General features: G+C 46.8%; 1 protein-coding gene across 9 annotated transcripts in view; it reads left to right on the forward strand.

The window, feature by feature from the left end:
- The window catches only part of MECOM (MDS1 and EVI1 complex locus), a 321,499-nt gene that overhangs the window by 257,048 nt on the left and 42,194 nt on the right, over positions 1-22,257 (forward strand). For 8 of the 9 annotated variants that reach the window (XM_015871997.2, XM_032446644.1, XM_015871992.2 and 5 more), the window contains one exon: positions 21,501-21,635. In XM_015871997.2, coding sequence (XP_015727483.1) covers positions 21,501-21,635 — 135 coding nt within the window. Of the gene's footprint in view, positions 1-19,741; positions 19,933-21,500; positions 21,636-22,257 lie in introns of those variants that run through there. The other variant, XM_015871998.2, reaches the window with a different exon arrangement.

Below are 22,257 nucleotides of genomic sequence, written 5' to 3' on the forward strand. Positions count from 1 at the left end.
CAGGATAGCACACCTTCCAGTGCTGCCTGGCACTTACTCCTTCCCAGGCAGGGTTGCTCTTGCTCTGATCTGCTTTGACAAACATGCTTAATTTGTTGTGAAGTCCTTGATTCCAAAGGACAGTAACACAATAGAAGTCTAGAGCAAGGGGAAAATAATGGTGGAACTAACAAGTTGCACATGTGCCTTCCCTACCATCAGATTGGCTTTCATTGCAACTCTTCCCTGGTCATGTCATTTTCTTGGAATGCAGCTCCTAAGGTGGAGACTTTATCTTCATTTCTGTATGTAAAGTGTTTTATACACTGTTGGTGCTGAGAAAAGTAATGGGTAACACTATGAGGTCCTTATTGTGTCTGAATTACAATTGCTCAGATAGGAACATGACACGAGGCCCACTTGTGTTGGCTAAACTCATAACCCTCCTACTTGAACAAATGCAGTAATTTTTCATTCTTTAGTCCACATGATTTGGGTGGGGGCTTCACCATGAGGACTTCAGAAAGCTGGGAGAGTGATGCTTTAGGGTCTTACAGGCATAGAGAGCTTTACTAGATGTTTATATGTGGAGAGAGGAGGAAACCAAGAGTTGTCATCTTGACAGCACTTGTAGCATACCATGTGATTAATCCTTATGAATTCAGGGAAGAATTTGAAGGGGAGCTGGAAGGTGCACGTTGAAATAGCTTTGGGGGTTTGTATGGACGACCTCCCCTGGGGGAGGGAAGGGCTGGAGAAAAAGCAACATTTTGGAAGGGACTTTTGCCTGTGTTACTGCAGGACAGTCGACATCTCAACAGCCTACAGCAAAAAGTGCCCAGGAAGTGAAAATGACAATTTTTGCTTGAGAGGATGCACTGAACAGGGATACAATGGAGAATACAGTCATATTGCAGGTCAACAGCAATGGGATAAGAAAAGATTGTCAATATTCTAAAGCCTTGGGCAATTTTAGCTCTGATAATAAACCCCTTCTGGGGTCATCTGTGATTTTGGGTGGCTCACCTCTCAGGTTGGCCACAGCAGTTTTTAAAAATACTCTTTAAATAAATATTGTCTCACTGAGAATTAAAATGATGATAACATTTACTTCCGAGAAGGTGTTTTGAAAGATGGACAGATGGAAATGAAGTAAAAAGAAAGGAGGAGCCATCTGCAAAGGCAAGAGTGAATTGTGGCCGCAAAAGCTTGGCTGTCTAGTGATGTTTATCCCAGCCTAGGTCTGCTTCCTTAGCTGATAACACAGTTTAGCATACAGCCGGGCACTATGCTGACACTGAAAGATGAAGCAGTTTTTTACAAGCTGTACCCCTCAGACACACTTTCCATCGTAATACCGACCAGGTCTGTCTGTTCCCTTGATCCCATTTTTCTTCTCTTAAAGCCACTGTGTTTAATGGGACCAGTGCAATGGAAATTCCCCTTACTGTTTATATCTGAGGTTTCTCTTGCCTTCCTATATTTCCCTGGGAATCAGGGCCCTATAGATTCTTGCTCCACACCCACGGCTTTGTCTTTCCCCTTTTTCCAAATTATTTTCCCTGACTGCATTTTCACGGAGCAGCTGTTTGTGTTTAAAAACCACCTGCACAAGTAGTTCTGTTTTCAGTGGAAGAAAATGTCACTTGTAAAAGGAAAAAGCCCTTAGGTGTTGGAGTTTGCTGGGAGTTTTAATTTGATGCGTATTTTTCCCTACTGATTGATGAATGTTAGAAGTGTAACTTTAGCCCTTGCTAACCAATGAAACTGGGTGGTACCCATGGTCACCATCTGGCATGCTTATGCAAGGTTAAACTGACCCCCTGCAAGGAGGGAGATTGCTTTTTGACTGTCAGCAGGGAAGTCCCCAACCCCAACTTCAGCAGAGAGCATCGAGCAGGGAAAAAGAATCAGCATCTCCACAGTGAGTGGAACTGCTGAGCCAGAGGTTGAGCCCCAAGTGTGGAAATGGGATCCGTTCGCTGTCGTTGTCCTTCTGTTGTGGGTGGTTGTGGTGGAAAGGGTGCACAGAGTAAAAAAGTAGGGACACACCAGAGAGAAGTCTCGTGCTCATTGAAAGCCCTGGGAATCTGGGGGACTTTTGTGAAGGGCTCCTGAAGTTCCATAGGGAGCAATAACATGATTTCCCAACTCCTGCTAATCTCAAGGGGCTGAGGTTTGTCTTTCACTCATGCTCTGTGCCAGGTGTTTGTGAAGCTGTTGAGTGCAGGCAGGAGTGGCCTTGGAAAAGCCCTGCTTGCTCTCCCCTCACACCCTCCTTGGCCCTCCTGCCCAAAAAGCCCTTCCACCTCCCATTCCACCTCCATCCCCGCTGACACTGCCTCTTGTCTGCTTTGTGAGACCATGGGTATTTTTCCACTCATGGAGGCAGGTATGGAATGACAAAAAGTGCCCAGGCAGTTCTTGTAGAGCTGGGTGGGATGGATGCATCTTCCCTGTTCTTCCAAAATGCATTTATGTGGTCAGTGCTGCCGCTGCTTGGCAGCGTAGGCCACTCACAGGAGAAGAGACAGGGCCAGGCCAGCAGTAAATGGCAGTGAGTTCTGGCTTCCAGTCCCCACAGAGGCCATTAGATGATGATTTCATGCTGCAAACCTGGCACCACAGCTCCCTGGGCCAGTGGAGCTGTAGAAGGTCATTTATGTGCCAGCTGATGAGAACAGTCACAGTGAGAGCAGTAGCAAGCTAAGAAATATATTATACCAATATTCAAAGAGATTTACACCATTAATAAAGAGATGCATGTATTTATATATATCTTTTCAGACATATTTAGGACTTAATGAGTATACTTGTGCATTTTGCCATCAATCTGATCCAAATGATTTGAAGAAAAGTAGCTCCATACCCATTCAGGCAGGAGCCAAGCTCTTAGCATGTCCATGCAAGAAGACTTCTGACATGGCAGCACACAGCTGGGATTTCAGTCCCTTTAGCTGGTTGATGCACTGCCTCTGGGCTATCCTTATGTCCACCCACACAGGCTCAAGCCTGGCTCCTTCCTTCTTGGTGCCCATTAGGCTCAACTGCTGTAAATTGGAAACTGGATAGGCCTTGGCATACGTTGGCTTATAAAGGCCTTGTAAATGGCTTGTGCAAAGAAATTTTCCAACTGGAAACAGCACTGAGCCTTTGATTTAAAGTAGCTTAGATAGGAAAGAGGTAAATATGTGCCTTTCTACCTCTATGGGTATATTGTAAATGCCAGAAGATGGAAAATCAGTAGAGAAAGAAAAAAACATCTGCAGGCAAAGAAAGGGGCTGGCACATGCCTGTGTCGGCACCTCGGGAGGGTCAGGGAAGGCTGAAGAAGCCAAACACTCCTTTCCCACTCTCAAAGGCAGGTTGCACATGATCAGAGAAGGTTTGAAACACAAGAGGCCAAACCCACGTGGTTTGGCTTGGGAAGCCACCCATAGCAGGGGAGGCAGCCAAGGGGGTCTGATGTCTGTATGGCAGCAGGAGGGAGCTGAGAATAGCGGGCAAATCTGCTGCTCCTTGGCCTCCATGTGGGTTATCTGTATATCAGTGCTCTGCTAATCTCTGAGGATCAAAGCTTTGTGTAGATGCTTAAGTAGGTCTGAACAAAATTTCAAGCATTACATTCATTTATAAATGTCATTGCTCACAATCACATAGCAAAGGGAAGCACTTCTGCAAAACCTGTGCAGCTGAAAGTTAAACAAGTTCTGAGTAACCACAGTTGCTGTGTGAGCAGTGTGTGTTTTGCTAAAGGACAGCCATTTGTTGAAGAAATCACCATGTAATTTTTAATTACAGCTGGCAGTTTGGCTGCATATGTTTACTGAAAGCAATGAGGAAACTGCTTTAGACAGCCTTCTTGTATCATAGACTCAGTCTGAGGCTGCTTGCAAACCTTGCATTGTCATTTTCTCATGCAGAACTCATCTGCAACACCTCTGCAGGCAGGTGCTCTGAGAGCATGCACAAATTCATCTTCATAGCAGCCACTGGTGGCACAGCAAATGTCACTCCAAAAAACTTTCAGCACTAAGCTGTGTTGAAAATCATCATTTAACACATCATTTAGAGTACATAAGAGTGAATCTCATTGTAATAACTCACTACTGAAATTTCCTTTATTGTTAGCATTTTGATGGGAAGAATTGAAGCTACATCCTCTAAGCCTGTGGGTTCTCTTCTCTGCTCTCCCAGCCTACTCATGAAGAATCAGGCACACAGGATCTTAAACCCTTTCTGATCTCTTGATATGGTCAATGCACATTATTTGTTATCAAAATGGCTGAATCCAGTCTGACCTTGAGTGTCTCCAGGGATGGGGCACCACCATCTCTCTGGGCAATCTGTGCCAGCACTTCACCATGCAAAAGCCTTCTTCCTTCTATCCAGTCTAAATCTCCCTTCTCTTAGTTTGAAACCATTTCCCCTTGTCCTATCACAACAGACCCTGCTTTATAGTCTGACCCCTTCCTTCTTATAGCCCCCTCTTCAGACAATGAAAATGGACTTAGATAGATAGGATTAGACTAGATAGGCTAGCATAGGATAGGATAGGATAGATAGATTAGATAGGATAGGATAGGATTGGAGGGAGGGGAGGATGGGATGGGATGGGATAGATGGGATGGGATGGATGGATGAGATGGATGGGATGGATGGGATGGATGGTGGGATGGATGGGATGGGATGGGATGGGATGGGATGGGATAGACTGTGCATGTCCTCTGTTTCCAGCACATGTTTGAGATTTCCTTCCACGCTTTCCTGCTGCCTCTCCTAAGCATACAACAATGATGCTGTAGCTCCTTCTAGCAGGCACCATCCACCTAGCCTGCTTCTTTGCTCCTGCTGCGGAGTCAGCTCCACTTTAGATACAAATCAGCACTTTCAGTTCAGCTTGTTCTTGTTCCTTTGGAAAGGGTGTGAGCACTTAGATATTTATTCAGACTTGTGCCTTATAAAGTACACGGCTGCAGTGACAAAGCCTCCTGGGCTGTTTGTTTTACAGTGCTGTTAAGCAGGGTGACACTGGCTAACACAAGCTGATGAGCTCCACTATAAAGCCTTGGTAACATGGGAGCAGAAAGCACAGCCCAGACTGGTGGGACAGGAGAGATACCAGCCTCCTGTGGCACACAGCAACAACAACGTGGTTTTTGGTGGCACTGCCCATTGTAAGCAATGTCTCTGTGCAAATGCCTCTTTTATAACGTGTTTATCACAGGCTGTATGGGCTGTACACCACGTAATGTTCCCTTTCTGCCTGCTGAGCAAACACTTGAATTGTTCCCCTTCTCTCTAAAGGCAATCAGCATTTCACTATTGCCCTCAGTGGGGCCTGGATTTCTTGATGGAAATATTTGATACCCCTGCTCTGTACTTCAAGAACTTCTGCTGATTCTGCAGTGGATCTCCCTGGTTGTCACCTTTGGTCAAGCTTTAACATCTCCATTGACATCTCCTCTGCTCCCACAGGTTGACAAGACACACCCTTGGTGGTTTATTCTCACCATTGCTGGCAGCCTTAAGTTTAGAGTAAAAATACCTCCGAATGAAATTGCATCAGATTTCAGAAACTTGGGGTTTATACTGCATATTTCTGACAGTGCAGAACATAGGGCCCCATCCCAGGGGTGGTCTTTGGGCTCTTCCCTGACCGCATCCCTTCTTTGTACAAGCTGAACATTGGACACAGTCTCTCTTAGACAGCCCTGTTAATTCATTAACTGTGGGCACTGGCTGCTGCTGGGTTTTGTCTCTGCCATCCCCTGCAGCCCTGTGAATGCCCCCAGGGCCGGATCCGGTGTCACCCCAATATCCATTGTTTTGAGAAAGGAGGGGTTGGCACTTCTCCGGCGCTGTGCACAGCATCAGTGCTCTCCCAGGGACTCTGTGCTGCTGTCAGGCCCAGGAATAACTAAATACGTTTTTCCTGGTGCATGATTCACCGAGCCAGCAGCAAGATACCATCTCAGCCTTTGTGTTCAGGCCTGGTGACATTTTCTCCTCGCTTGGGCAGCCTGGCCCCGTTCCTGCCGTGGACGGAGCAAGGAGCCCGGGTTTCTATTTCAGTGCATGTTGTAGGTGTGATATTCTGCAGTACAGGGGGACAGGGCTTGCTCTGGAGTACTGACTGATGGGTGTGGAGTGGCACTTGGTTTTGCTTTTCTTCTGTGTGAGCACTGGGTAATCATTTCTGTTATGATTCGTTTTTATTTATTTGTTATTAAGTACGATTGAGCATTTAATTTAATGGATGCATGTGAATCTCAACATGTGTAGTGCTTATACCCAGGTGCACACACACAGATTGCTACTTTAGTTTTCTATTTAGTTTCCCAGAGAAAATGAGCAGAGGAGGGAGGGAGAGCCGCTGGGTCCTGACTTTCCATAATGTGGAAAGTGCTCGAGAAGGTCGTTTGTGTTGTTTCAAATGCACCTCATATCGTGTGTCAATCTGCAAAGGACCTACATTGAAAGAAAAGAAAAAAAAAAAAAGTGCCTCAAAAACAACAACAAATCAACCAAACCCACTTTGGGCATCTGCAAGGCCTTAATGTGGTACTGGGCTCTGCAGGGAGGGCAGACTTGTGGCTGGATTTCCAGCTGGAGAGCCGGGTCTGTTGGGTGATGGTTGGGTCTTTTGTGTGCAGATCAGGAGTTAAGTTCCTCTCATCTGTTAGTTCCTTAAATATCTCCACAGCAAATATTGCTAAATTTAGTATGTGGATGGAGTTTGGCTTCCTAAAATATAAAACAAATAGCTACAGAATAATGAACTCCATATTCAATACCTGAAACGTTTTAGTTTTGGGGAGCCAAATACCAACCCATTGTATGTGATGGCATATCCCAGCATGGTATTTTTATTGATAACGTTGAAGTAATGAAATTAAACAGGGAAGATGTGCCGTGAAGCACTGATGTGCTGCCCATATTATTAATTATTATCAAATGTCCGTAAAAGGGGCATAATTGTCACTTGTATGGGCATTATGTTAAGCTTGGACAAAGCTGTTCATCTTGGGAGGGGAAGGCTTAAATAGAATCTACCAGTTTTGGGGGCTTAAAGAGTTTCATTCACTTTAGATTTTTTTTGTGTATTTACTTTCATCCCTTTTTGTACTTCTTTGGACAAAGTCCAAGCAGTCAAAGTAACTACAGAAAAGCTGTTCTCACCACAGGGAAATAATGTATTATGCTAATTCCAATTAAAGAAAATTTCTTAAACTGCAAATATAGCCTTCAAGAGAGAAATGAAAAGTGTGGAAATTAACATTCTTGCCAGATTTCCAGCTCAATTCCGCATACTCGGGGGGTTTGGGTCAGGCTCAGATAAGCATCCAAAGTTTTGGGATGTTTATCCAAACCTTACTTCTAAACCTTCTAAGTTCGCTCCTGACTAATCATAATGGAGTTAGTGGTAGCAGGATATGAATGTACAACATTTAGCTTAGAAATTGGCAGCTCCTCATCATTTCACAGCTAGAAGCCTTTGACCAAATATCAACTCTGCTAACCAAAACAAAATAAAATAATGCCTTGAGTTGGTCTCCAGCCATACCACCTTGTGCTACAGCCCTGGAAGATCTTCCAAGCAGGGCTGGGCCAAGGCAGGCTTTGGCTGGGATAATTTGCTGTTACTGGAGTTATCCTTTCTGATTCAGGGAGTGACACATACCCATGTCAGGTCTGAACTTGTGTAACAGCTCATGTACAGAAGTTTTCTTTCCAATTTGGGTACATTTCCAAGGGCTGGTGGTCATTAAAGATCTCTTCTGGAAGGCTGGGAAGTGAACCAGTGTCCATCTGAATAGTGATGCCACAGCAGCAGGGCTCCCAGATGGAAGCACTGCTCCCACTTCCCGCAATGGCTGCCCATTCCGTCCCAGAGCCGTTTGCCTTCTCAGGCATGAAGGATGTGAGCTCCATGGGAGTTTAATTTTGTAAAGTGTTTGGAACATTATTTCAATGAAACGAGTGGAAGATTACTGAGGGTCATGAATTAGCTTCCGAAGAGGTGTGCTTTCTTCTGTCTGTTGCTGCTTTTGCCATCACACCCTTTGCTTTCCATGCTTTCCACATAGGGGAGGGAAGCTGGGTCCTGGGGAGCCGCTTACAGCATCACTCAGCATGTCACACACTTCACTGTAATTCAGGTCATAACATCATACTCAGTAATATGATTTAGTGCAGGGTTTTTAGAGTTAGGGTAATGGTTAGGCTGCGGTTGGACTTGATGATCTTCAAGGTCTTTTCCAACCTGGGTAATTCTATGATTCTATGATTAGCTAAGAAGATGCCACAGATTTATCCACAACAGAACTTCACCAGGCTACCCCCAGGGCTGTGCATTTGCCTTCATGTTTCACTTTGGTCAATGGGTGTCACTCTAAGTAGGTGTACGTGATTTCTATCGCCATTGAAATTCATGCCAGGAACAAGTTCATCCAAGCACAAATTCTTTCCATGTAAAAGAGCACAGAAATGTTCAGAGAAGCTGTACAGGAAATGAACTTGGCCACATGAACTTGGGTGGCAGGTATGTGCTCTATCATCTATAACTCCTTCAGATTTGCTTAGACATATCACTGAGTTACATCTGTGAAACCTGCACTGCTGCAACAGAGGTCATCCCATTGAAACCTCTGTATCAAAGGAAAAACTCTGTCAATTGAAAGTAGCAATGAACACAATAAAAGCCCTCTAAAAGATGCTCAAAAGACATTTGAATATAGTCCTTCTGACTACAGCACACACTATGATTTTGTAGTTTGAAGACTATCCATTTGGGATATTTTGTGAAACAGATTTTACAAAACACTGCTTATATTCCTGTCTTTTCTCTTGTATCTACCTCCTGAAATCTGCAGAAATAATCTTTTACTACTCTGTTTGCCTGTAGCATACAAGTACAGCTGCAAAATGCACAATGTCTGTTTGACAGTTGAAGCTCATTTTTATCTAACGTAGAATTTGGCAAGATAATAGCTGCAAGTGCAGTTTATGCCACTCAAACATCAACTTGTTGTTCATTAGGCCAATACATTAATGATCTGTTCTAGAGTGCTGTGTCTATCTCCCATCATGTTTACTCTTTTACATGCTTTCTCCTTCCAAGGGAAATGGACAGCTCTTCATACATTGCCTTTTTCTATCCTCAGCCTGGACTCTGGCTAGTTATCAAGGCATTATTTGTGTTTGATTTTGAAATGGGCATTCAGCATAGGAAATGGATTTTGTGTGCATGTTCAGTATAGCATCCATGTGTCATCATAGTTCTACCATGAGCATTTTGGCATCCTGTAGAGCAGAAGACCATGGAGAGTCACTGCTACCAGTGTCACTGGGAAGTCTGTAATGATGAGACTGAGGGCTCTTGGAAGGAACAGAGAGAATATCCTCTGTTTAGACATTAAAAATTACTTCTTACTATGATTTCTACCTTGAGCTCAGATCAGCCTGTAGAAAAAAAGTAATCAGTGTGCATGATTGCTTACCCTTCCTTCTTGTTTCTTTTTACTTCAAGTTTCTGAGAAGTCATAAAATAGAGAAATAAAAAAGTCACTGATATGTGGTTTTGTTAACTTTATCTTCTGAACATTAAACATTGTTTCCAATTTCTTATGGTACATAAAATGTTCTGCCTTGCTGTATCACGCAGTTAAAGGCAAGGGCACAGTTGGGACTTAAAACACAAATTTGGAGGGGGTTCTTAGTCTCTCAGGTATACACAACTTCAAAAAGTGAATGAGACAGCTCAGAGAATGTAATGGATGTGTAATAACAGCTCTTTAGATCTCTTGTTTTTAGCACAGCATCTTTCTATTCCTAAAGGTGCTTTTAACATGATATCCCAAGCTATTTATGAAGTCATTTACTTTTGCATGGTGATCAAACTTACTTTGTAATTAGCTCATGCTTGCTATCTTGCTGAAGTGGCTGTTTAGTTTTCAGGGACCCTTTTTGTTTTCCTCCTAGGAGATACCCACCCCCATAACTTCAATTTCATGGGCACAGTCCATCCCAGCCCCCTTTGGCACCTCCTGCAAACCAATTCCAAATTGTTACATTAGAATAGAGCTCAGTTCTTTTTGTCAGGCATTTTGAACATAAATAGGCTTTTCTGTTTGCCTGAAGTTCGTTCATCACACATGTGTCAGTGCCCGTGTTTAACCACTTTTCCCCACGTCATAACCCTGCACTGGTTGGACAGTGTTGGCCACATTTCACTGGAGTTTTAGGCAAAAGTGAATTGCTACATCATGGTTTAATGTAGATGGTTCATCTCTAGAGCATGCAGGCACAATTTATTCTGATGTAAGCTCGGTATTGGGCATGGCCACACCACTAACTATCTCTAATCCATTCTCAGTAGTCCCAAACATGGGTTGGTGGTTGGACTAGGTGATCTTATTGGTCTTTCCAACCTTAATGGTTCTATTAGTCTATGATTCTATGATCATTTGAATATATGCAATGCAGTGACTTTTACAGGATTTCCCTGGCATGCTTGCCAGCAGTAGCAATGACATTGGTTTCCTCCAATATGTCAAACTGGTTGCTATTAATCCATCATCACCAGGTGTTCCCTGCCAGCTACTCTGCTTCTCTTGCTGCTTCTTAATGCAGCAAGGATGGTCTTCAGGTGCCAGCATGGATGCCAAAAGCTCCTTATAAAGATATTTTTATATTCAGTGGGAAAGTATGTCCACTCCATATCCTTATGAGCTAGCACAGGGAATTCTGAAGGCAAAGTCACTGAGTAAGAAACAGTGGGGTGCATGGAGTGGGGAAGACTCCTTGTAGACCTATGGGTAGTTCCAAGGGCAGCAGGTGAATGGTGGCATAGAATCAATGAAGCAGAATTGTTTAAGTTGGAAGAAACCTTTAAAGGCTATCTAGTCCACCTCCCCTGCAATGAAGAGGGACACCCACAGCTCCATGAGGAGCTCAGAGCCCCATCCAGACTGAGCATGGGTGTCTCCAGGGATGGGCTACCACCACCTATCTGGGCAATCTATTCCAGTACATCTGTGAAGCAAGTTTATGAACTTTATCCTCAAGTACTAACAAACCTGGAGCTGCATACAAAGCTCTAGGATGTGATTAAATATGCATACAGGGGACTAAGGGGATGGTGGCAGTGGGACCTGCTTGAACTGGTCGGGAAGTACTGGACAGCTTGAAAGGAAAGACATAGAGAAGAGCTTGATAAATAAGATAATCTGAAACTGAATCATTGCATAGAGATGCATCAAAATTAGAAAATCAATAGGTATTGATCTGTATATATCATACAAATAACTACTCATGAAGAGATGTTTAGATTTAACATGCTGATTATACAGCAGTCAGTAGAAATACCTTGAGATCTGAAGAGCTATTACATTCTAGCTGTTCTGTGCTGCAGCTGAAGCTGATAACATCTCAGTGAAGCCTCTCTTAAATTTTTTCCTGCTTGAAGTTCTTGGTAACAAGTATATTTAATCAACAAAGCAAAACAGAAGAACAGATTTTCGGCTTGCAGAATACTTTCTAGCCATCCAAAGCTGGAGACCAAACACTACAAATTCTTTTACACATGTACACCTTTCATTTAAAATTTAACCTGCTTTTACTACTCATCTAGCTCATACAAGACAATCACTGCCCCTCAGGTGTGTCCAGTGGCCACTTGGCTACTGGCAGGAGTTGCAGTGGGACAGCATTGCCCATGGCCATAGAACCCTTTGAGCTGCTGGTGGACACCAGGACAATGACATCTGCTATATCCATTTATACATAACTCTTTTACATGTTGTTCTTCTCTTACCCTTTACACCAGATGAGGATCCACCGTATCAAACACAGCACAGGTTGATTGGAGCTTAGAGGTTTCTCTTACTGACTTTCCTGCCTCTTTCCCATCAGTAAGTGTTAATGGGGAAAAGAGGCACTCGAGGTGCTGCTAGCAGCTGCCATGATCCTTGCTTTCTTCAAGGATCAAGATTCTCACAGTGCTCTTTGTCACCACATTTCACCTGTTAAACCCAGGATAAAAGCAGACAGAGTACAGATGTCAAAGGCTCCAGATATGAGTCAACCTAATCTTAAACTGCTACAACATTTGCTCATAGATTGATAATATTCATTTTCCTGTGCTGTGTTATCTTTGCTGAATAGATTTCTGGGCATATAAATGGTTTTTCCGAGTGAAAATCCTGCATGTTATAAATCACCCAATCCAGTCTGGTTTCTCCTTTCTGTAGAAGTATATTCTGTCCTCAGCAACCTCAACCTAAAACTTCTGTTCTCTGTTTGAGACAAAATTAATGAATTAACTTATGGAGTTAATTGAGCGCTAATTCCAAAGCGCTAATGAGCACTTGCAACTCCCATTTTCTCTTCAGTGGAATCAAAAGAAAGAAATAAAAAGCAGTGAAGGAAAGTGATGGGAAAATATTGCATTCCTGGCCTGTCATTGATTTTCTCCATAAGCCAATCTTCCTATTCCTTCCACCCAACCAAAACACCAACCTTCCCATCCAGCACATCATTGGTGCTGCCCATGCCAACTGCAGGCTGAGCAGGGCAGAGACCCCTGCTTATCGCTTGTCAGTGCACAAAGGGTCTCAGTTTCAACCAGGGCCTCTAGGTGCTGCTGTAATACTAATAATGCTAATACTCATAATTCTGCTGGTGGCAAATTTAGCCCAACATCTTTGGCTTAAATAAGTTATACGGAGAAATGGTTATAAAGCAGTCTCCATCCTCATTTAAATTCTGCAGGTCATTTTGCATCTGCAAAACTCAGTTTATGGATTGATATGCATCTTATATATTTTATCTTGGGAATGTTTTCTCTATGAATCTCATACAAAATCTGCAGCATGACTTGTATATAAAAAAAGCCACGGGAAAAAAACGCCTGCAGCCATAGCACTCACCTCCCTCCTCCTTCACATGCACACATGCTTAACTTTCTTTCTTTTTTTCTCCTTTGTTTTATCAGTATGGTGCTAAATTACCAAGTTTGAAATTTCTTCAGCAAATAAGGGATGCATGCCAGAACATAAGTGCCCTGAGGGATTTAAGTCTTAGGGGGAAAAGCCCTTAATTTTCCAGTTTATAGGTAGCAGCACTTTCTCAAAATTGGAAAATGTTCAACTCATTTATGAAAGAAATCTGCCACAAGTATATGCTGATGTTCATAGCCATTTCATTAATAACCTATTGTGATCAAGACACATTTTTTTGGTTAGCAGAGCAGGTTTATTCTGACACCTGTATCGAATACATTCCCCAACAGAGCTTTCTGGTGAGCAAAGTGTGCTTGTTGTTCATTACGCTGCTCCTAAAGCAGGCAGGGGGATGCTGCAATGTGGCTTCACAGAACCTTTGCAAGATTCTCAGTGAAATACTTTCTTCCTCTCACTGCTTCTTGATGGGAGGAGAATTAATACTACTGAGCGTTCATCTGGGTTGGCAAACACAGTGGATTTTAGTAGATGTAATAGGTTTTGGTAGACATGGTGGGTTTTGGTGGACATGGTGTGCTTTGGTAGATTTGTTGGCTTTTGGTGGATGTGGTGAGTCCTGGAAGACATTGTAGGTTTTGGTAGATGTGATGGTCTTTTTGCTGTTCCTTGTCCCTCTCTGCAGCTTCAGCCAAGCTCCTTTGTACAAACCAGGTTGCTCTTGGAACAAGAGTTTTCAGAACCAACTCTGCTCCTTTATCCATGTGTGACTAATTTATGTGGAGCAGCACTTCACTGTGCACCGAGCCCAGCTGCCATGCACGTTCATGGCTGGTTAAGCATTTACCGGTCACGCGTTTGCTCGAGACCTGCTTTCCACTTTAGGGCAGGTGCCTGCACATAGCTGGGGAAGCTGGGCTGTAGAAGTGGCACCCGTGCTACAAGTGCTCTGAGTCTCAGTGCTAGGGAGTCTGCCTGCAGAGGATAAGGATCAACCTTGCAAGCACGTCCATTGTCCAAATAACTTCACATTCCTGAACTCCAGCTCTTGGACTTATCTACAAGCATGACTTGAATTGTTGTGGGGATTTCAACCTATTTATAGTTTCATAGAAAACTTGTAATTAAGTGTTCTCCATCTCCTGTTCTCATATGAATGATATCTAATGACTCAACAGTGCTGGTCCCTTGTGGGGCTCCTTTCCTTGTGCCATAAGAGGGGGTGAGCCCTGGAGCCCTGCTGGGAAGGGATTATGTGTTGCTGTCCTCCACATTGTGCTGCTCCCAAGGATGATGAGTTAATTCAGCCAGAACGATGGTAGTTCATCACATTTTGTGGTTTATCTGAAAATCAAATTCCAGTAATTTCCAATGCCAGCTGACTTAATGCCCCTTTAGTGCAGGTTTTAGACAACTCCAGTCGATTGTCATGATGGGTTTAATGCAAAATGTAGGCAAGATGAAACTATTGACACCTCATGCAGCAGGTTTTTGTGCCCCACTCAGGAGCTGGATGTGCTGTCTGCATGCACATGTGTTTCTGTGTGTGCAGCGTGCATCCTGCTGCTTGTGAGCAGTGCTAGAAGCATCCACACACGTACATTTAAAACAGCAAATGCAAACCTGAAAATTTTAAAATGAGTGTTTGAATTTTATTGGGTGATAAATTGCTTCGTACTCTTATAAAGTCCACAGGTGTTTATGTCCACTCTTGTACGCCTGGTTAAAACCTTGGCTACAATAGGAATGCTTTGAAAATAGCCACTCATTCCTAAAATTGATTACTAAAGTAGAATTACCTGCTATGCATCGCATTAATCTTTGCAGTGTTAAGTTCTGCTTATTAACCCTTCCAATCTCCTTCAGACTGATGTCTCCCTTGCTCTGTTGGTTTCTTTCCCACTTTCCATCCCTTGGCTCTGGGATATCATAGGGACCCACACCTGCTGCACACACCCTTCCCATCCAGTGCTGAGCTATGGGACTGTGTGGCAAATGGAAAGGTCTGAAAATTAAAAATTTGGAGGAAATGAAGTGTTAATGGATTCCCATTGAATTCTTATCCCCCAGATTTTTAGCTTTCTTTCAAAACAGGAGAAAGGCAAAGGGCCATAAAACCCACAGCTCCTGGGTGGATGGGAGGCCATCCCTCACATTAAGCAGCCATGCATTCAATTGCTCTGTGTCTAGTAGTTCTGGGCTTGGAGGCTTCTAGAGTCTTTTGTAACTGAAGCAATGAACAATGCAGCTGAAAATAGCAATGGTCCTCAGCACCTTGTGTCAGAGCATGTTCATTGATGGTGGAAGCAGTGGGAAGACTTGGAAGCTCTCTCCCTCTGGAATTCCCTCTCTGTTGCTGCAGGAGTGTGCTTGCAGTGGGAGACGGGTGAGCAGCAGTGCACCCCCCAGCATCTCAATTTTGGCTGCCAGGGACAAGGGTTGTTCACAGTAAGGTTTTGTAACATCTCTTGGCTGAGGGATTGCTGCAGGTTCCACAAGGCTTCTCAGCCTTCCTTCCCAAGGCAGGAGCAAATGTACCCATTCCTTTGCTCATCAGGCACATCCCAGTCATGGACCCATTTTACATGTTATTGACAGAATAGGTGAATCTCCATTTTTCTCTTGGGAACACACAAGGCCCCAGAAGATCGAGGTTCAAACCCCACCAGCGTGCCTCAGAGCATGCAAAAAAAATCCCTTCTCATCCACCAGCCCCTGTTCAGGAAATTTCCCTTCATCCATCAGCTGTGACTGCACTGCTTTTTATGGGGGGACCCCAGCCTGATGGGATGGAGATATGGAAACACCTCCATACACACCTGGAGCCCACGCTGCCTGCCCACAGGGTGCTGTGCATGCTGGCACTGACGTGTACTTAAATATATATATTTATCCCATCTAAAAAATGCCACATTGGGTGCAGCAGGAGGACAGTGGGCTCAGACACAGTGCTGTGGGGCATGGCTGGGGGCTGTGGCAGTGTGCTGCCCTTCCTGAACACAGCCCCATTGCAGCAGCAAAAATCCTGCAAATATTTACCACCCATGCACACACCGCTCTCTCTTCTATTCTTTTTGCAGGGATGTGTTGGCTTTTATTTTCTTTTCCCAAAGCAATTGGTATTTTTGTGGTGTGTGTGTAGTTATGCATTCCCAACTGCCAGGCATAAGGAAGGGAATTCCAGCTGGATGCCCCCACACATTCCCCCACCATAGCACATCATTTCTGGGGATACCGGGAAGGGGGGGTGTCAGAACTGCCCTCCCCACATCCCACCATCAGCCAGGGGGAGGAAACCCACCCTGCAGCAGCGCCGGCAAAGCCAGCCTGACCCGAGCAAATGAAAATAATCAAAAGTAATTAGAAGCGTGCTGGACTGCTCCTCGGAGATCTATGCGAGAGAATAAACATGCCGGAGCCCTCCAAGCCACTGCAAAGGCCCATGTCTGAGCTGTTAGGTGCCCTGACCTTGTCCACATAAAGACGTGATTTATGAAGTGCAGGGCACAGCAGCAGGGCTTCTGTCTTCTCCAGAAGAACCAAATTACTGAGGTGGAGATTAACATGCTTTCAGTTGGGCCCATTTCCAGACCAAGGGAAATTTTTTATTTACATTTTTTTTTTTTACCTTTAATTTCCTCCTCCTCTCTCTCTCCTTTGCTTGAAAACTGCCTCTGGCCTGGCGGGAGGGCAGGGGTTGTGGCATGAAAGGCAAGGCCAGGCCCAGCTCCTCACCCTAAACACACAGCGTTGCTGCTGGCTCTGCTCAACTCGATTTAGTCTTTCACTTAATACTTTATTTTATTTTGAAGTCGCTATCTGCGGGTGGGATTTGCTTCAGCACTGCTCTCCTGGGTCCATCCCGCAGCAGTGGGGATGCTGCAGGGCTGCTACATACAGCGCTGTGCTTCATCCCCCCCCAAGGTCTGTAAGCACTCAGCAGGATGCTTGGTGTTGTGTTTGGTCACCTTGAGAAATCTAACATTAAACCCCACTTAAAAATGTGGTTATGAAGCGAGTTCGTCTACAGATGTAAGGATAATATTAAGCCTAATACGAACATTTATGGTGCTTTGAAAAATCACCAGCGACTTGTCGGAGTTTTCACCATTGTCCTCAGCAGTGTCGGGCCACAGGAAGCCCATTAAAGGCGGACAGTGCCGTTATTTCATCTGGCTGTGGCTGAGCTGCTTTGCTGTGCTTTAATGATGTGCTGGAATGCACGATGCCCATAGGGTCTCCATTATGAGAACTTCTACTTCTGGGACGACCATGAAGTTAAAGGCTTAAAAGAGGCATCAGCTTACAGCCCGGTGGGAATTGCTAGCAGACTGAGCACTAACTCCTCGCTGCCTCCACTAATAGAGCGGCTGATTTTAAATAAACAATCGCCAAAGGGACCCTATGGAAATAGCTGGGCCTCTGGAAGCGCCTACCGAGCCCTCCGCCGGGAGGGAGAAAAGGCCACAGCCGTCTTCCAGAGGAAAAGAAGGAAAACACACGTATGTGTGTGTGCACGGAGGGGCTGAGACCCCTCCGAGTGTGCCCCTTCCTGCTCCTCCTCCTGGGCAGGGGTACAGCTGAGCCACAGGGAACGCTGAGAGTAAACTCCCAAAAAGTGACTTTTCACCCTAAAAAGGGGAGAGGGGCTCAGCAGCGCCCGCTCCGCTCCATCCCCGCTCCATCCCCGCTCCGTCCCCGCTCGGTGCCGTGTCCCGGCGGCGCGCCCCACCTAGCGGCCGCGCTCAGGCGGATCCCGGTGCCGGTACCGGAGGCCCTTTTGTTTATCCAGCGGCGTTTCCTCCTTTTGTGGCACAGCGTATAGGGGTGTGTGAGTGTGTGTGAGGGGGGAGTGAGGGTTAGGGGGGGAGCTCCGGCTCCTATCGAGGCTTCTGATCAGGCCTATGGGCTCGAGCAATCAGTTTCCCAGATTACTTGTATTTAATACACAATGCATCATAAAACAAATCCCTCATCCTGACAGGAAGAAAATAGAACAGCTCATAGCTCGAGCCGCTCCAATTTATGGCTAAATTAAAAAAAAAAAAAAAAAAAAAGAGAGAGAGAGAGAGAAGGGGAGAAGAAAAAAATCCGAGAGGCTCCACCGATGTGCGGCACAAGGATTGAGGAACCCGGCAGCGCTGCGCCCTGGGAATCTCCCCCAGGTTCCCCGAAGGTTTTTGTTCCCGTCCCACCGCCCGGCCCCAACGCGAGGCTCCGGCCCCGGCCCGCTCCCACCCGGCCCGGAACAATGGCCATTATCTGAAATAACAGTTCAATGTCACAGATAACAGGCCGTTGAGACGAATTAATCATCATCTCATGTCAGCCGCCTTCTTCTCGCCCTCCCATTGCCCCCCGGGAAAGAAAAAAAATCGACTTTTGGGCTGAAAAATATATTTACACTGAAAAAAAAAAAAAAAAAAAAAAAAAGCGGGTGGCTCTTGGGGAAGGCGCAATGAAAGATCCAGTTCTGCCTTCTTTTATATATATGTATATATATATTCTATATATATATATATATGTAATTCTTTTTCGTGCTCTCTTCCCTAAAATACACAGAGCACACCGGACTCAGCCGGGAAGTGCCCAACGCTGCGGGACGGGGTCGGCTCCGGCCGGGGGGATCCTGGGGCAGCGCGGAGCCCCCGCGGGGCGGTGGGAGCGGGACCGGGGCGGGCGCTGCTCCGGCGGCGGGGAGAGTCCAACCTCCGGCGGCTCCATTCACGGCATTCGTTACCGAATAAATAAAGAAGAGCTCCTTTAGGAAACGGGAAATTCGCCGCGCGGAGGGAAAAAGAAGGGGGTGGAGGAGGTGTTGGTGGTGGGGGGAGGAAGGGGGAGAGAATGGGAGAGAGGGGAAAAGAAGACGAGGAAAAAAAATGCAAAAAAAAAAAAAAAGAAAAAAAAAAGAGGCAAAAAGAAAGGAAGAAAAAAAAAAGTTGCGTTTCGTTCGAAATTGGCATTGCTAATCGCGGTGCCGGTGATGACGGTAGGAACGAGCAGCCGCGCCGAAGCGCCGGGAGCAGCCGTCGGGGGAGCGCGGGTCCGCAGCCACGGGACACGGGGGGAGAAGGAATCGCGGCGGGGACCCGGCACGGCGCGGCGGCCCCGCGATGCGGGGGGGGGATCGGCTCCGCGTTGCGCTCCTCGGCGCCTGCGGTGACCCCGGCCGCCGGGCGCCGCTGCGGCTTTTAAGCGAGCCAGGAGACGCCGGCGACGAGGGCGAAGGGGTGGGGGTGGCACCGACGGGGGTGGGCGGCGGAGAGCGGCGAGGAGGGGCGGTGGTGGGGGGCATGGCAGGCCGGAGCTGTCCCGCTTTTAAAGAGACAGTGTTCGGCGTGGGGAGCGGCGGCCGCGGGACCCGACGGGGTGGGCGGGGAGGGGGGGCGGGCAGGCCGGGCGCTGCCCGGGGGTCGGGGGGCCGGAGAGCCGCGGGCAGCGGCGGGGTGGGTGGGTGGGGTGGGGGAGAGCGCCCGCCCGCGCACACTTTTCTGCCATCCCCGGCGGAGAAGTGAAAGAAGTTTGTTTTCTTGTGCGGCGCGCGGGGCTGCGTTATTTTTGTTTGTTTGTTTGTTTTGCTTTGTTTTCTGTACTATTATTTCTTTTTCCCGTCCGAGAGGGCTGCTCGCTGGTGCCGGTTGTTTTTTTTTTATTATTTCTCTTTTTTTTCTTTTTTTTTTTTAAATTTTCCTCCCCCCTTTTCTCCTGATAACTTTCTTTGCGCGCACACACACACACACACACGCTGAGCCAGCCGATAAGACCAGGAGGGGCCGAAAGGGGAAGGTGATGGCGAGCCGGCAGCAGCCCGCCGAGCCCCTCCGCCGCTGAGCCTCCCGGCCCCCCCCGACCCCCGCCCCATGGTGAAGCGCACCCCGACGGCCGCGGCCTCCGCCCGCGTTTGACGCCGCGATGTTGCTCCCCGCCGCCTGAAGGATCTTTTTCCCTCCTCCCCCTCCCTGCCCCCGCAGGCTCCGGGCGACACAAGGTAAGAGCGGGCAGCGCGGCTCCCCATGGCCCCGCGGGACGTGCCGCCCTGCCCCGGCCCCGTTGCCCTCCGAGCCCCCCCCCCCCCCCTCGGGGGGCACAGCGGGGTTTGCTTGGGAAGGAAAAATCAAATACTACCTCCCCCTCCCCCCTAAAATAAAATAAGTAGAGAGAGGAGTCCGGGGCCGCTCGGAAGTTCCGCGGGGATGCGGCTTGTCCGCGGGTTGCGAGGTGCTGGGGGGCCGGGGGGGGATCTGCTTTTATTGGTTTGAGTGTGGGTTTGCTGTGCTTCGGTTTTCACTTTTTGGAAAAAATGGATGCGATGAGGGGGTGAGGAGGGGGGGGAAGGACTCAGGGAAAGAGCGAAGCGGCCGTGCTGCAAACAGCCCCGCGTAGGGCTGCGGAGACACAGACGGACACACAGAGACACAGACAGACACACAGACGGACACACGGCCGGGCCCGATCTCGCCGCCCGCGGGGCCCCGCTGCGGGCCGTGACCCGGACAGCGGCCTCCGGAGCCGCGTAGCCTCGCAGCGGGCAGTAGAGCTTTCCGCGGGGATCCCCGAGTGAATGCGGGCTGCAGCCCCGCAGCCCCGCGAGGGACTGTCCGTGGCTTTCGTGCGCTCAGCATCACACGGTGCCGGGATCGCCGGCCGGCCGGCAGCGCGCTGCCTCTTGACGTGAACGCGAACGGCCCCCGTCTCCCTCTGCGTTTCGGTTTGCGGGTGTTTAAAACGATGCGGGATGCGGCGGGGGGAGCAGCGCAGTGCGGGATTGAGGACAGGCCCCAGAGAGCCTGCGGCCGAGCCGGGCAGCGCTCCCATGGACAGCACGGTGGTTTGTCCCAGGATCGGAGTGGGACATCCTTGGAACTTGTCCACGAGCAATCTCTTTATATTTGTTGATTATCTGCGTAATTGGAACCATTTATTGCCGTGTCTTGAACGCTGCCATGTTTAGCACGAGTGTTTATGTTGTTTTTCGTTTATTTTCTCGAGTTTGGCGCGGAGAGCTCTACAATTGTGCTCCAGTTAAGGGGGGTGATTTAAGTGCTGTCTGGGAGGCACAAGTATTAAAGTGAGATAAATAACGCCGCCTCCCCCACAAAGTTTGGGTCGGGGTCACAGATCCGAAAGGACTCAGTGGGAGCTGCGGGCAGCACGTGTGCTGAACCAAAGCAGAAAACTCCACTGAAACCACTGCCACTTCTTTTCCTAATCGCTGTTCTGTTCCACGGCAGCTCATGGTTAATTAAAACCTTAATTTTAAGCAGAAATAAATTCCAAGAAATTCAAACGTCTCTTAAGTGAGCACTTAGTTTCTTAGTGATAATTAGACAACGTCTTGGTTACATGTAGACATTTGTCAAGGCATTTCTCAGTACATCCATTGTCCTTCTATAACTATCTGTGCATTCTGACCTAATAGATTCTCACAGATGAGCGTGCTTCTTATTGCATCCCTGCATTATAACCCATGTGCTTATCTGAACCCTCTGATTTTTCCTTGCTCGCTGCTCCCGGACAGCAACACAAAGGTTGACCCCTTCGTCTTCTTCCTTTTAGATCTTGGATGAGTTTTGCAATGTGAAGTTCTGCATAGACGCCAGCCAACCAGATGTAGGAAACTGGCTCAAATACATCAAGTTTGCTGGATGCTACGATCAGCACAACCTTGTTGCATGTCAAATAAGTGATCAGGTATGTGACATTCACTTTTTGGACTTACATTGTAAGGAACTTTAAGGTGTCACAGGGGAAAAAATAATAATAATCAGCAATTCACAGCAGCTTTTGGCCTGTTTGCTGTTATGGCAGAAGACAAGGCACAGATGTGAGGTGCAGAATAGAGTAATTTTGATTTTGGTGATGAATTTTCCAATTTTTTCACACTCTTGAATTCATACTCATTATTATTATTATTATTATTATTATTATTATTATTATTATTATTATTATTAATCTCATGCCTGATAAAAATGGAGGCTTCTTTCTTAAGAATACAGAGCCATTACGTGCTGATTTGGGATTAGAGGTGTTTTCGGGTTCCCGCTCCTCTCCAGCTGTGTTGCTATCCAAAACTGTTGCGTTAAGCAGAAACCTCAGCATGCAATTAATGGCAGGAGTGGAGGTGAAGATGCAGAGCTGATAATCCCACCCGTACAGCTGCACGCGTGGGGCTCTGCCTTTGAATGCACACGTGCACAAATATTATCATGCCTTCCCGAACACTTTGCTGGAACGAATGCTGCTCCTGTGCTGAGCCGGGATCTGCGATGCTTTGCTGTTTCTTTTTGTTTGGCGTGCTGAAATCCACTCTTTG

The sequence above is a fragment of the Coturnix japonica genome, chromosome 9, assembly GCF_001577835.2.
Source record: "Coturnix japonica isolate 7356 chromosome 9, Coturnix japonica 2.1, whole genome shotgun sequence".
Lineage (NCBI taxonomy): Eukaryota > Metazoa > Chordata > Aves > Galliformes > Phasianidae > Coturnix > Coturnix japonica.